This window comes from Bufo gargarizans, chromosome 1, assembly GCF_014858855.1.
Source record: "Bufo gargarizans isolate SCDJY-AF-19 chromosome 1, ASM1485885v1, whole genome shotgun sequence".
NCBI classification, from domain to species: Eukaryota; Metazoa; Chordata; class Amphibia; order Anura; family Bufonidae; genus Bufo; species Bufo gargarizans.
This window is the reverse complement of record NC_058080.1, coordinates 336,934,795-336,950,389: the sequence shown is the minus strand read 5'-3', so window position 1 is coordinate 336,950,389 and position 15,595 is coordinate 336,934,795. Positions and strand designations below refer to the sequence as shown.

General features: G+C 43.3%; 1 protein-coding gene across 2 annotated transcripts in view; it reads right to left on the bottom strand.

The window, feature by feature from the left end:
* Positions 1-15,595, bottom strand: part of LOC122946578 (scaffold attachment factor B1-like) — a 162,574-nt gene that overhangs the window by 127,945 nt on the left and 19,034 nt on the right. For both annotated transcript variants that reach the window (XM_044306303.1, XM_044306311.1), the window contains exons 2-3: positions 8,574-8,610; positions 8,352-8,446 (exon numbers count right to left, since the gene is read on the bottom strand). In XM_044306303.1, coding sequence (XP_044162238.1) covers positions 8,352-8,446; positions 8,574-8,610 — 132 coding nt within the window. The remainder of the gene's footprint in view (positions 1-8,351; positions 8,447-8,573; positions 8,611-15,595) is intronic.

Genomic DNA, 15,595 nt, shown 5'->3' with positions numbered 1-15,595 from the left:
TTAATTCATCAGGTTGGTTTTATGAAAAACAGACAGGGCCCAGACAATACAAGGCGTGTTCTGTCCCTGCTCCAATGCTGTGAAAAATACAAAACCCCCTCAGTCTTCCTCACAATAGATGCCGAAAAGGCATTTGACCGCATCAGCTGGTTATATGCGTTTAAAGTTCTGGAAGCCGGGGGGGCGTGGCCAACTGCCGTAATGGCCGGACGCATCTGAGAGCAGCTCCGGCTCCCAACAGCTATCCTGAGCCATCCTGACCCCTACTTTCGCCAAATACAGACCTGACCAGCTCATTTAAGTCGGCAGCAAGCGATCGACGAGCACCATGAGTCCAAGCAAAGCGCAGATGGCGGCGGAGAGACTTAAGGAGTTCGCCAGACAGGATTCTCAACATGGCGCCGCAGCTCCGTCCCCGACACGTGCGGCCAGCACCAGGAGTCAGATGACAAAGCAGCCACACTCCGATGCGGAGGCTGAGCCCGAATTCACCCTGCAAACCTCCCACCAACAGCTTATGGCGGCCATTACCGGGTGCCAGGTCTCCCTGACAGGGAAGATAGAGGAGGTAAGGGTGGATTTGGGCCTATTGCGCCACGATGTGCAGCAGCTGCGTGAGCGGGTCCGATTGACCGAAACCAGAGTGTCGGACTTGGAGGATTTGACCAACCCCTTACCGGCGAGGATTACCGTAGTGGAAGCATCGGTGGAGCTATTCCGCCAGAAATGTGATGATCTTGAAAATCGCGCACGGCGCAATAATGTGCGCATCATTGGCATGCCAGAGCGGGCTGAGGGCCCAGATCCAGCAGCTTTTCTGGAGGGATGGTTCAAGGAGGTGTTCCCTAATGCTGTTTTTTCATCTGCGTATACAGTGGAGAGGGCGCACCGAGTCCCTGCCAGACCGTTACCTCCTGGTGCCCCCCCAAGACCTCTACTAGCCCGCATGCTGAACTGGCGTGACAGAGATCTCATTCTTGCGCAAGCTAGAGTCACACAGAACATATCTTTGGGCTCTGCGAACATCTCTCTATATCCCGACTTTTCTGCTGACCTTCAGAAGAAACGTGCTACCTTCGTCTCCATTAAGAGATGCCTCCGGGAGATGAACCTCAAGTACTCTATGGCGTACCCTGCACGCTTGAGAGTTGTGGATGGAGACAAATCACTTTTCTTTTCTTATCCGGCTGAAGCGGAGGACTGGTTATCTGGAAGACGTCGCCGTTCCCCTCCTAAGTGAGCTACGCTGCACTTGAGGCCTGGTTGTTCTGTGTAGGGGAGATGAAAGGGTTACTGCGAAGCCTGCTCCATGGACACCCTCTCGTCACATGTTATTTGCATTTATATTCTTCACTTCTACCCTGGTTTAGAGCTGGGTAATGTATTACCTCATGTTTCCTTTCTCCCCCCCCCCCCCCTCCCTTTTTTCTTTTCTCCTCATATGGTCTCAGGGACACTAAGGGTTACTGGTTTACAGCTCTTATTCAATGTCACTTTTGTAACCGGCAAGTATTACTGCAAATGTTGGGAGCCAGCTATTCCACCTGCACTGGGTTACCACCTATATACACGGTGCAGGTCCCCCAAGCACATGGCCACTTGTTACTATGGATGTGATGATGTTCTTACAGTTCACCCACTGTTGGGGTGGTTTAGAATTTCCACTTTGAGTTACGCTATTATTGTGATGTCTAACGGTCAAGATATAAGAGTTATATACAATGAGCATTATCCTTGTCATGGTGAACCCCAGGAATTGGGTGCACCTTCCTCTCTCTGTGACTGGTATCCACCATGACAGGGTTAAGAGTGATGTCCTGGAATGTCAGAGGTTTAGGTGGTCCAAGGAAACGAATGGCAGTATTTGCACATATCCGTAGTTATGCTCCACAAATTCTGGGCTTGCAAGAAACACATCTTACCACAGAAACTGGAGGGAGGGTCAGGAAGCCCTGGGCTCAGTGGGTGGAAAGCGCATAAGGTACCTCTTATTCTAAAGGGGTTTCATTGTTGATCCACCGCTCTGTCAGGTGGGAGCTCCATCACATGAATGTTGACCCAGAAGGGAAGTTTATTTTTGTATATGCCCATGTCAACGGGATGCCATATGTGATCATGAATATGTACAACCCCCCCCCCCCCCTGCCAATATCTCCCTGCTGCAGCCGGCGGCAGGATTCGCAGCACAATTTCCGTCGGCCGGGATCCTCGGCATGAGGGATCTTAATTTGGTCCTGGATGATCTGAAAGATCGATTCCGTAACCCGTCCAATAGTTCCTATGGACCGACATCCAGTAAAACTGCTTTGGCGCGCCTGTTGTCCGAGCTTGGGTGGATTGACATGTGGAGGGAAAGATATCCAGATAGAATTGAATTCTCTTGTTTCACACCCTCCAGAGGAGCTCTTTCAAGGATTGACTACCTCCTGGGCACCCCTGGCACCTTCATGGCGACTCGAGAGATACATTATGGGCACCAGGGTCCATCTGACCATGCGCCTATTATGGCCTCGATCACTGACCCATATTCTGCTACCCGTATTCCCAAACAGCGTATACACCCTTTCTGGCTATCTTTAATGTCCCTGAATGATAGAGTACCCGACCAACTCCATGCATTTCTTGCTGCTAACTCAGCTGACACTGATCCAGCCCTATTGTGGGAGACTTTGAAAGCCTTCCTGCGGGGGTGCCTCAAGTCCTCTATCTCCTACATTAAGAGATTTACCCGCCGTAAGGAGGAGGAGTTGGGCACGCAGTGCAGGAACGCAGAACTTGCATATACATCTGATCCCACCGAAGACAATAGGAGGGATTGGATGGTGAAGGGCAGACAGTATATGAATCATTTACAGGAAAAATGCGATCGTAAGATGCTTTTTCTACAGCAGCAATCCTTTGAACAAGGCAGTAGAGTAGGTAAAGTGTTGGCACAGGTAGTGAGGAGGAACAATATGTCTCCTCCAATACTACGCATCATGGACAGCGGTGGGACAGTGATGTCTGAGCCTGAGGACATACTGGGTCGTTTTAAAGAATTTTATCAAGACCTGTACTGTTCTAGGGCACAGTATACCAACCAGGCATTAGAGGATTATCTCCAGGAGGTTTCGTACCCGCAGCTGTCAGTATCAGATAGGGAAATGCTGGATGGGGAGTTCACTTTAGAGGAAGTGTGTGAGGCGATTTCAGGGTTGAACTCGGGCAAAGCCCCCGGGCCGGACGGGATCCCGTTAGAGGTGTACTCTAAGTATGCGGATATTTTAGCACCTCAGCTCCTAAGTATGTACAAATCGTCCCTGAACACTGACACTCTCCCGGAATCGTTATACGAGGCCTCTATTGTAATCCTATTAAAACCCGACAAGGATCCCATGGAGTGCGGGTCATACCGTCCTATATCGTTATTAAAAACTTAGATTACAAAATCCTCACCAAATTATTGGCAAACAGGCTGAACAGAGCGATATCTATTATTCACGAAAACCAATCCGGCTTCATTCCTGGCAGGTCCACCTCCAGTAACATACGAAGGGCGCAGGTTGTAGCTCAGGTGGGATGTGCAGATCGGAAGTGATGGGCCTTGGCCGCGCTGGACACGGCCAAGGCGTTTGACTCAGTGGAATGGCCCTATCTGATACACGTCCTCAGGCATTTTGGCTTTGGCCCTTTGTTCATCAGATGGGTAAATATCATTTACAACGCACCTTCCGCAAATATTATGATTAATGGCTCCCTCTCGCCGAAGTTTAAATTGTACAGAGGAACCAGACAGGGATGTCCCTTGTCGCCCCTGTTGTTCGCGGTAGCCATTGAGCATCTAGCATTAAGAATCCGGCAGGATAGTATTTATAAGGGGATAGCTATAGGAAATAGGGAAGATAGGTTGGGTCTATATGCTGATGACCTCATTTTGTACATGGACTCAGTAGATCTCACCTTGCCTAGAGCGATTAGCCTGATTGAGAAGTTTGGGGTTTTCTCTGGCCTATGTATAAATTGGGCAAAATCAGCCATCATGCCATTGTGGGATTCGGAATGGCCTCTGGTGTATCAGAATTTGATGGTAGTGGATAAATTTAAATATTTAGGAGTGTTCATTACTAAAAAACCCGCTACCTCGCTCGAACTGAATACGAGTCCATTAATACCATATTTTGTGGATAAATTTAAGTCCTGGAACACCTTACCGCTGTCCACCATGGGCCGCATAAACATAATTAAGATGGTTCTCCAGCCCAAGGCTCTTTATTTATTGGAGCATGCATGTGTACCCATCCCACGTAAATTCTTTGACAAATTGCACTCTCTAATGGCGGCTTTCATATGGGGCAAGAACAGACGAAAATTTGCGATTAAATCCCTGCAGAGAAGCTGGGAGGAGGGTGGTGCAGCTTTGCCGGACCTATTCTTGTATTTTCTCGCTGGTCAGTTGCGATATCTGGTGCCATGGGTGACCCGGGATGTGCTTCCTAATTCAGAGTATTATCTGCAAGAATATTTGCATCTCTCCACTTTATGGCCGGTCTTGGAGGGCCTGACGTCCATATCAGGCTCGCTCCTCCCGATTCACAAACTGGCACATCAGGTTTGGGGAGCTGCAAAATTGCAGCAATACAATGACCTACCGGATGATATCCAGCTGTGGAATAATCCGTTATTTCCACATCTGATACTCTGTGAAGGGGAGGGGATATGGAAGGGATATGCCATATGCTATTTGAAAGATTTATATGAGAATGGCATTTTGTTTTCCTTCTCTCAGCTGCAGACCAAAGTGGGAGTTTTGAGGCCACATTTCTTCAGATATTTGCAGCTTAGGCATGCCGTTCAGGCCCAGATCCGAGCACTTAAGAGACAGGTGTCTTCGTACCCACTCATTGGAGTATTTAGAACACAGGGACCGAGGGGAATGATATCTGCCATATACACACACCTGCTCAACCTCAAAATCTCAGCGTCTCCATTGGGAGCGGAAATCAAATGGAGAGGGAATATACCCACATTAACAGATGAGGAGTGGAGTGAGGCCCTTGAAGCACCGATGGCTGTATCTCCATCCCTCACCAATAGACTGATACAACTCTTCATATTACATAGGTGTTATCTCACCCCGACTAGGCTCTATAAAATGGGTAGAAGGCCACACACTGGATGTCACAGATGCGCACAGCTGAATGCAGATTTTTGGCACCTGATGTGGGAATGTAGTTATATTCAATCTTTCTGGAGGGGGGGTGGTAGATGTTGTTTCCTCCCTGATCCCAGATACTTTGGCAGTTTGTCCCAAGGTCTGTCTACTGGGAATTATTGATGAGAACTCAAGATCACGCTACACCCTCACTTTTATCAGGGAAGCCCTTTTCCTAGCTAGAAAATCTATTGCTCTTAGATGGATGGCGGATAGGCCCCCTACAGTTAGTCAATGGAAAGTCCTGGTCAACAATATCATTCCCCTTGAGAAGATCATTTACTCCCGTAGAGGATGCCCTCAGAAACACCAGAAAATATGGGGTCCTTGGTGTGAATCCCCTATAACTGCCACGACAGCGCATTTGCACTCCGTAACCTAAACATACTGGTTTGTTCACCATACAGCTCCAGGAATTCAAATCAGTATTTACTGGACAACAATAATACGAGGTGTTATGTAAAATAAGGGCTCATTGTCATGCTGTAATATTGATATGCCTTGACTGTTAACGATTTAATTAAGAAATACTCTCTATTTCTGTCTTATTGTTTTGCAATGCAATGCGTAACTCATTGTAATTGTCCTTGATTGCTCTATTGTATTTCTTGCTTATCACTTTTCAATAAAGCGAGTTTAAAAAAAAAAAAGTTCTGGAAGCCTTTGGTATCAATGGATCTATTCAAACCGGCATTGGAGCATTGTACAGCAACCCATCTGCCAATGTATATGTTAACGGATGCATGTCAGAATCCTTTACTATCACAAATGGGACAAGACAGGGGTGCCCTTTTTCCCCCCTGCTATTTGTATTATCCATAGAGCCACTAGCCGCTGCAATCAGATCTATGCCAGATATACAGGGCATTCGACTGGGACAACATGAGTACAAACTGGCTTTATTTGCAGATGATCTTATCCTAACGCTAACAAATCCACATAAGTCTTTAGAAGCCTTCTTTGAAGTGGCTAGTTCCTTTGGCCAACTATCCTTTTATAAGATCAATCAGGACAAATCCCAAGCCCTTCCTATTAATATTGATCCATTAGTATTACATACCCTTAAACAACGATTTAAACTAGATTGGCAAGAATCTGAGATCACATATCTGGGCATACAGGTGTCGCATCCATCCTCAAGACTATTTGATAAAAACTTTCCTAAACTAGCCTCTGAAATGGGTAGAGACATGGCTGAATTTTCAAAAAACACTGTATCCTGGCTGGGCAGAATAGCGGCGTATAAAATGCTGCTTCTGCCCAGACTATTGTATCTCTTCAGGTCGATACCAGTCGAAATTCCTGAGTCATATTTCGCGTCATTGAATGATAGATTAAGAAAATACATATGGGAACATAAGAAATCTAGAGTGGACTTTAAGACCATTATTAGGCACCAAAAGAAAGGAGGTTTGGGGGTCCCACACATCAAATTTTATTACCACTCTGCAGTGCTGGATCAACTTTCTCATTGGTGGTCCAATAATCCAGACAAGATCTGGGTCCAGATAGAGAGAAACATTTGTGGTCTTGGAACATTGAAATTGAGACTATTAGCACCTGTTCTAGGCATACCCCCCCCCCCCTTTATTAATATAATCAAGTTTTCGGACAATGTCTGGAAATCCTTCCTCAATATAAGGAAAGGAAAGGTTCACATATCAATATCTGATTGTACGCTTGACTTCCTGCATGACCAGGTAGACTTGGTCCCTATCCAAGAATGGAGCGACTTGGGAATCAAATCCCTACATGATTTTGTTGTGGAGGATAGAATATTATCCTTTTCGGAGCTCAAAAATAAATTCGACCTTAATAGGGATGATCTATATAGATATCTTATTGTCAGAGATTTCATAAATAAACGAGAAATTAGATATAAACCAAAGCTTCCCCACATGATTTCAGTAGACAGTCTGTTTAAAAAGAAAAGGAGAATTTCTACTCACAATTGACAGAACCCCTCAACTCTTCTACAAACCATTCTATAGTTAAATGGGAGCAAGATTTGAACATCAGATTAGACTTAGCTGACTGGTACGCTTCTTTTGCTAACTTCCACAAATACTTTCATAGCACAAAACACAAGGAAGTGCTCTTTAAGACTTATCTGAGGTGGTATTACACCCCCAGTAAGCTCCACTTCATTTTTTCTGACACCACTGATAGGTGCTGGAGGCAATGTGGTGAGAAGGGGACACTTCTTCATATATTATGGGAATGTGACGCCATCAGACCCCTCTGGAGAGCAGCAAAACTCCTAATATGGAATACTCTAAACATCAATATAAATCTTACTCCACAGCTAGCTCTTTTACTATTAGGCCTAGATGAAGTACCATACCAATTCAGATCTATAGTGGCACACATAGTCATGGCCACAAAACTGATTATCACAAGACACTGGAAAACGACAGATACTCCCCATATAAAAGAGGTTTGGCAAGAAGTCAATACTACTTGTTCCTTCGAACAATCTATTGCAAGGGTCCATGACAAAATTCCTACATATCATTCTAGATGGGATATTTGGCGCAATAGCTCTTACTACTCTTCTCAGACTTAAGGGTTATATCTGCACTGATCTTTTGTTGTTGGGTTAACACCCGTTTTGTGATGTGTTTTTCTTTCCTATGATACGAAGCAACCCATCTGAAATTAAGTTGTAATCTTTCTTGATTTAGCTTCAGTTTCCATACATAATCATGTCTATATTTGTTTTCTGTATTCTCATCTCTAGGTGTCATAGGAGAGATTGTTGTGTTATATTGATTCCTTTTTTTTTGTGTTGTTTTTCCTTACTGAAAATTTAAAAATAAAATATTGCATAGAAAATGAATGGAGGGCGGGTGCTTATGCGCCCTCCAGCAATTTCAGGGCTGTGATGAGAATCTATTGTTCGAGAGAAACGTTACCATTGCCATTCTACCACTTCATTTAAGACTATTTCATTATTTTTAAGTTTGCCTGAATTTTCAATCAACTCTGTATCCTGTCATTTATATCAAGAAATAGACATGTTAATGCCTTTCCAAGAAGAATCAGCTTTAAGGAATCTATTTAAGTTACATGAAGGTCCAAAAAGTAGTCATCCTAGCTATAAATGCTTCCGAGGACCTCTGCTATGATACAGCAGACTAGAGTGCCTCTAATTGCATACCTTCCATGTGGTGGTATACCTCTTCCTTCATGCACATGTCTATTGTACTCTCCCCACACTTCACGGCTCTCTCTTCCATGGTGATCTGGATAATTCTGAAATTAAGCATGATCATAAGAACTAAATAGAGAAAATCTACTAAAGTGGTTTTGCAAAATGTTAGGATACAGATGTTTGAACACATTAATTTTTATTTTATTTTTATTAACTAAGCATACTCACATGTTTCCCTCCCATGCCAGATCGTGAGTCATCCCTCCTAAGAAGAATAATATCAAGCTTTAAAATCTCAAGATGTACTAAAATATTTAAAACATGTTCACAATCTATAAAAAGACCAAACAAAATTTAAGTTCTATTTGATCTATAAAATTAAGAGAAAGAAACCCCACGGGCTATTTTACCAGTTGCATCATAGCCTGTTGGGTTATATAGTGGGGTCCATTGCTTACAAGGGAAAGTAGTTTTGCTTGCAGCTCATTGCCCTGGCAAGGCACAATGTGCGGATGGAGCAGACAATTATTGGGTAGGGACCGCTCCGTCCCAATAACTACCTGCTCGTAAATAGAGAAAAAAAGCTGCATTTACATGTTGCAATCTCCTGCACTGTAAGGGGACGAGCAATAGCGATTCATTATTACTAGGCGGCAGATGGTTATTCACACTGCACAATCTGCTGCTTAGAACTGCTGTATACTGTGGGGGGCCTGTATACTGTGTGGGGGGGCTGTAAACTGTGTGGGGGGGCTGTATACTGTGTGGGGGGGCTGTATACTGTGGGGGGGCCTGGAGTGCTATACTGCTGTACTGTATACTGTGGGGGGTGGTATACTGTGGGTGCTGTATAGTGTGGAGTGCTATACTGCTGTACTGTATAGTGTGGGGGGCTGTATAGTGTGGGGTGCTGTATCGTGTATAGTTTGGGGTGCTGTATACGGTGAGGTGCTATACTGCATACTGTGAGGTTGTATACTGTGGGGTGCTGTATACTGTGGGCTGCTATACTGCTCTACTATATAGTGTGGGGTGCTATACTGCATACTGTGCGTTGCTGTATACTATAGGGTGCTATACTGTGGGGTGCTGGGGTGCACTGTAACACTAGGGTGAGCCGAGCTCTGGTCTCCTTCCTGCAGAGCGGTGCCCACTTCCAGCCTGAGCCCAGCTGCCCAGAGCACTGATCCTGAGCCGCTGGAGTCTTCAGAACTGGAAGTATTTACAGTCATTCACTGTACTCTACCAGATGTGTGGATTTTTTGTGTGTGTGTTGTGGTGGAGGCCGTGATTGCCTGCTAAGGTGTGGGAAGGCGGGATCCAGGGGGCCCAAGTAAATTTTTGCCCAGGGTCCAATCAATATTAAAGACAGCCCTGCTGATAGGTATTTATTAGAGAGCGGGACAGGTAGGCATCTCTCAGTGTGTACAGTATTTGAGGTAATACGTATGTGGTGAGCAGATTTTTCCTGCCAATCCAGGAAAGGAAAGGGAGTTTAATTGAGTTCAGAAAGGATTTTACTTTGGAGAAAAGTGGTATATAGTTGAGCCTAAAAAGTTTTTGGGGATCTGCTGGTAACATAATACCTAGGTGTTTGATAGCTTCCATTGGCCATGTGTTGTGTGTTGGCTGAGATATTCAATAGCTCTGATTAGTCATAATTAACTTTGAAATTTGAGATTTCTCCATAGTCTGTCAAAATCTTCAAAATTTCCGGGATAGCTTATTTGGGATTAGTTATAAATAATAGTAAATCGTCGGCAAAAGCTGCTAGAGAGTGAGTCCTCCCCTTAACTTGCAAACCTCTAATCACCTCAGAAGATCTGATTTTGCTTAGAAGCTATTCCAGAGTGAAGATGAATAAGGTCGGGGACAAAGGGCAGCCTTGTCTCGTCCCATTTAATATACTAAATGGTGGAGACAATGTGCCATTAACTAAAACTCTGGCTGATGGGTTACGGTATAATGAGAAAACTGCAGTTATAAGCATTGGTGGGAAGCCAAAGTGTCGCAAAGCACCCTCCATAAAAGCCCAGTTGACCCTGTCAAAGGCTTTTTCTGCATCCGTTCCCAAAAGTGTTAAGGGGATATTATGTTTTTTTGCGTAGTAAATAGCATGTAGGACTCTACTTACATTATGTTTACCCTCCCTGCTCTTCATTTACTAACTTAGGGAGGAGCCTTGCGACACGATGGCTTAACAGCTTAGCCCAAAGCTTAACATCTACGTTAAGTAGTGAGATTGGTATATAGCTACTACATTTGGTGGGATCCTTCCCTTCTTTGGGGATAATTGAAATATGGGCAATAAGCGATTGTGGGGGGAGTGAGCCTCCCTTTAGTAGGAAGTTACACATACTTGTACATGCGGGATGAGAGATTTCTGGAATTTCCTGTAATAAATGACAGGGAGTCTGTCTGGGCCTGGGACGACACCTCTGTTACCTCATTTATCGGTGAGAGCAATGCATTCCTATCAATTTCAGTTAGTTTTGGGACATGAACCGACTTAAGAAATTAATATATTTTTTCGGTCAATTGTGAAGGGTCAATTTGTTTTAAATTGTATAGCTTTGAGTAGAAGTTAGCAAATTCTTTAGCTATGGATGGGGTACTAGAAATGTTAAGCCCCTTATCTGTTTTTATGTTAGGTATGAAAGCCTTTTCTCTTTGTCCTTTTATCATTTGTGTGAGGAGTTTTGAACCTCTATTACCATGTAGGTAGTGTTTAAATTTGGCTATTCTAAGGGCTTTGGCGGATTTGATGTTTAGGAGATCTCTCAACTGACTTCGAAGTTTAGTGAAATCCGTGTAATTGGTATCTGTAGGGGAGAGTTTGTTAATATTTTCAATAGATGAGATTTGGGCAATTATAGAGTCTATTTTTGCAGTTCTTTATTTACGCACCCAAGCTCCCAGAGCTATGAGTTCTCCTCTAATGTAGGCTTTGTGAGATTCCCAAACAATAGCCTCATTTACAGACGGAGAGACATTAATCTCAAAGAAACTTTTTAGTTTACTCTCTAGCTTAAGCCTATCCTGTTCGTTCTCCAATAGAGTCTCGGGGCATGATCTGAGACCAAGATTTCGCCAATAGTTGCTTGTTCAATCCTCTCAATAATATGATTATAAATGAACAAGTAGTCCAAGCGTTGGTAGGTTCTATGTACCGCTGAGTGGAAGGTAAAATCTCTCAAACTAGGGTGAACAAATCTCCAAGCATCAGAGATTTGATGGGAAGCTAACGCTCTTTTGAGTTTGCCAATTTGTTTGGCTGTGAATTTAGGGATAGCTGAAGTAGAATCTAAGGAATGGTCTAGAACCAGGTTTAAGTCACCACCTAATATCAATAATCCTTCTCTGAAGTCTTGCAAGGATTGTAAAAGCTTGGTAAGCCAAGATATTTGTTTGGTGTTAGGAGTGTATATGTTGACAAGTGTGACTTTACTTCCATGCAATGTTCCCTTTAGAAATACATAACGTCCACTTGGGTCTATATAGTGAGCCTGTTCTTTGAAGGGGACATTGGTTCCAAATCCTATTGAAGCCCCTCTAGAAGCAGAGGAATGTGTGCTATGATACCATTTTTTATAGTGCCTAGTGAACAGGACAGGAACATGGTTGTGTTTAAAGTGGGTTTCCTGCAGAAACAGAATATCTGCTTTCTTAAGTACATGAAAAATTTGACTCCTCTTTTGAGGTATGTTAAGCCCTTTAGCATTAAAGGAGACTACTTTTAGTGAACCCATATTGTCATAGAGTAAGTGGTAAATGCTTATTACCCGACCTATCAAGTAGAGAAAAAGATTCGACCCAAATAAAGAACTTACGTTTTTTAATTTTTTTTGGGCAACTTTCTTGTGTTTTTTGGGGGGATGAGATGACGGTTTGATTGGTACTATTTTAGGGTGCATATGACTTTTTGATCGCTTGCTATTACACTTTTTGTGATGTAAGGTGACAAAAATGGCTTTTTTGACACAGTTTTTATTAAAAAACATTTACGGTGTTCACCTGAGGGGTTAGGTGATATCATATTTTTATAGAGCAGGTTCTTTTTTTATTCAAGTTTTACACAACATCATTTTTGAAACAAAGAAAATCATGTTTTAGTGTTTCCATAGTCTGAGAGCCATAGTTTTTTTTTTTAAAGTTTTTGGGCGATTGTCTTAGGTAGGGGCTCATTTTTTTCAGGAAGAGGTGTTGGTTAGATTGGTACTGCTTTGGGGGGCATATGCCTTTTTGATTGCTTGGTGTTGCAATTTTAGTGATGTAAGGTGAGAAAAAAATGGTTTATTTAGCACAGTGTATATTTTGAATTTTTGACAGTGTTCATCTAAAGGTTAGTTTATGTGATATTTTTATATAGCCGGTCCTTACAGATGTGGCAATACCTAATAAGTATCCTTTTTTTTAAATAATAATTTAATTTAAAAAAAAATAATTCATGTTTTAGTGTCTCCATATTCTGAGAGCCATAGTTTTTTCAATTTTTTGGGTGATTGTCTTAGGTAGGGTATCATTTTTGATACGGACGTGGCGATACCCGATATGTCTGCATTTATTTTTTTCCCTATTTTTACATTTTACAATGCATGACAATACTTCTGTATTGTCATGCATTGGCTGTAAGTGTAAGGTGTATGTCTAAAGTCAGCGCTGACCGAGGCCATGCAGGGGTTAATGCACCGGCATCAGTGGATTTACCAAAGTCGTCGCATGCAGTGACTGTTGGACTCCTGCCACTGATCAGGCGAACGCAGCTCCTGCACCTGCCCGATCACATGTACGTCATGTACGTCACTGGTCCTTAAAGGGGTTCTGCAGTTAGTTTGAATGGAGCCTCTCTGCGTCCAGGCCAGTTGATACTAGTCGTGACATCATTGGGGCTGCAGTAAACAGTGAGAAGGCTGCGGCGCTCCTGGAGCGCCGCTGCCTTCTCAAACAGCTGATTGGCAGGGGTCCCAGGTGTTGGACCCCCGTCGATCAGATGCTGATGATCTATACAGAGGATAGATCATTAGTTTAAACAAAATGCAGAACCCCTTTAAGTCACGGCCAAATATGATGTACAGTCGTGGCCAATAGTTTTGAGAATAACAAATATTGAAAATTGGAAAAGTTGCTGCTTAAGTTTTTATAATAGCAATTTGCATATACTCCAGAATGTTATGAAGAGTGATCAGATGAAGTGCATAGTCCTTCTTTGCCATGATCATTATGTCAGGCTGATTGGGTTAAAATAGCAGACTTGACCTGTTAAAAGGAGGGTGATGCTTGAAATCATCGTTCTTCCATTGTTAACCATGGTAACCTGCGTGCAGCCATCATGCGTTGCATAAAAATGGCTTCACAGGCAAGGATATTGTGGCTACTAAGATTGCACCTCAATCAACAATTTATAGGATCATCAAGAACTTCAAGGAAAGAGGTTCAATTCTTGTTGAGAAGGCTTCAGGGCGTCCAAGAAAGTCCAGCAAGCACCAGGATCGTCTCCTAAAGAGGATTCAGCTGCGGGGTTAAAGTGCCACCAGTGCAGAGCTTGCTCAGGAATGGCAGCAGGCAGGTGTGAGCGCATCTGCACTCACAGTGCGGCTAAGACTTTTGGAAGATGGCCTGGTGTCAAGAAGGGCAGCAAAGAAGCCACTTCTCTAAAAAAAAAAAAACAAAAAAAAAAACATCAGGGACAGATTGATCTTCTGCAGACAATATGGTGAATGGACTGCTGAGGACTGGAGAAAAGTCATATTCTCCGATGAAGCCTCTTTGCGATTGTTTGGGGCATCAGGAAAAAGGCTTGTCTGGAGAAGAAAAGGTGAGCGCTACCATCAGTCCCGTGTCATGCCAACAGTAAAGCATGCTGAGACCATTCATGTGTGGGGTTGCTTCTCATCCAAGGGAGTGGGCTCACTCACAATTTTGCCCAAAAACACAGCCATGAATAAAGAATGGTATCAAAACAACAGCAACTTCTTCCAACAACAGTTTGGTGAAGAACAATGCATTTTCCAGCACGATGGAGCACCGTGCCATAAGGCAAAAGTGATAACTAAGTGGCTTGGGGACCAAAATGTTGAAATTTTGGGTCCATGGCCTGGAAACTCCCCAGATCTTAATCCCATTGAGAACTTGTAGTCAATAATCAAGAGGCGGGTGGACAAACAAAAACCCACTAATTCTGACAAACTCCAAGAAGTGATTATGAAAGAATGGGTTGCTATCAGTCAGGAATTGGCCCAGAAGTTGATTGAGAGCATAGTCGAATTGCAGAGGTCCTGAAAAAGAAGGGCCAACACTGCAAATACTGACACTCTGCATAAATGTCATGCAATTGTCGATAAAAGCCTTTGAAACGTATGAAGTGCGTGTAATTATATTTCACTACATCACAGAAACAACTGAAACAAAGATCTAAAAGCAGTTTAGAAGCAAACTTTGTGAAAACTAATAATTGTGTCATTCTCAAAACTTTTGGCCACGACTGTACATGTACATCATGGGTCCTTAAAGGGGTAAATGAGCAAGCCAGATTTTGGAAATATGGCAGGTATCACTTTAGCAGAGAATAGCTCTTTTTCAGAAGAGGTTTTTCAGAAAAATCATAGGGCACATTTATTAAGACTAGCGTTTTAGACACTGGTCTTAAAGGGAACCTGTCATCAACTTTATACTGACCTCACTGAAGGCACCATAAAATAGTGACAGAAATGCAATGATTGTGATGCCGGTTCTTGGCAACCACTTACTTTTAGCTCATGAGTGACACACCGCTGAAATCAGCATTTCTGTCACTATTTTATGCTGCCTTCAGCATAAAGCTGATGTGACTAGGAGCAGCACACTTTATTTGCAGGGTTTGCTCTGCTGAACATAGATGCACAGCTGCATAGGTAAGTTTAGATTAGGACCTGCCTGACTGAGACCACCCTGACGTGGGTAGGCAGGCACAGATGTGTTTGGATCAAAATATATTGGCTGAGAGTCTCAGATTTTATATTAGACTGAGGGATTAGGCTACTTTCACACCTGCGTTAGGTGCGGATCCGTCTGGTATCTGCACAGACGGATCCGCAACCTATAATGCAAACGCTTGTATCCGTTCAGAACGGATCCGTTTGCATTACCATGAACAAAAAAAATAATCTTTTTTTTGTTTAGTATAATGCAAACGGATCCGTTTTAATTTACACTGAAAGTCAAAGGGAGGCGGATCCGTTTTTAATTGCACCATATTGGGTCAGTGAAAACGG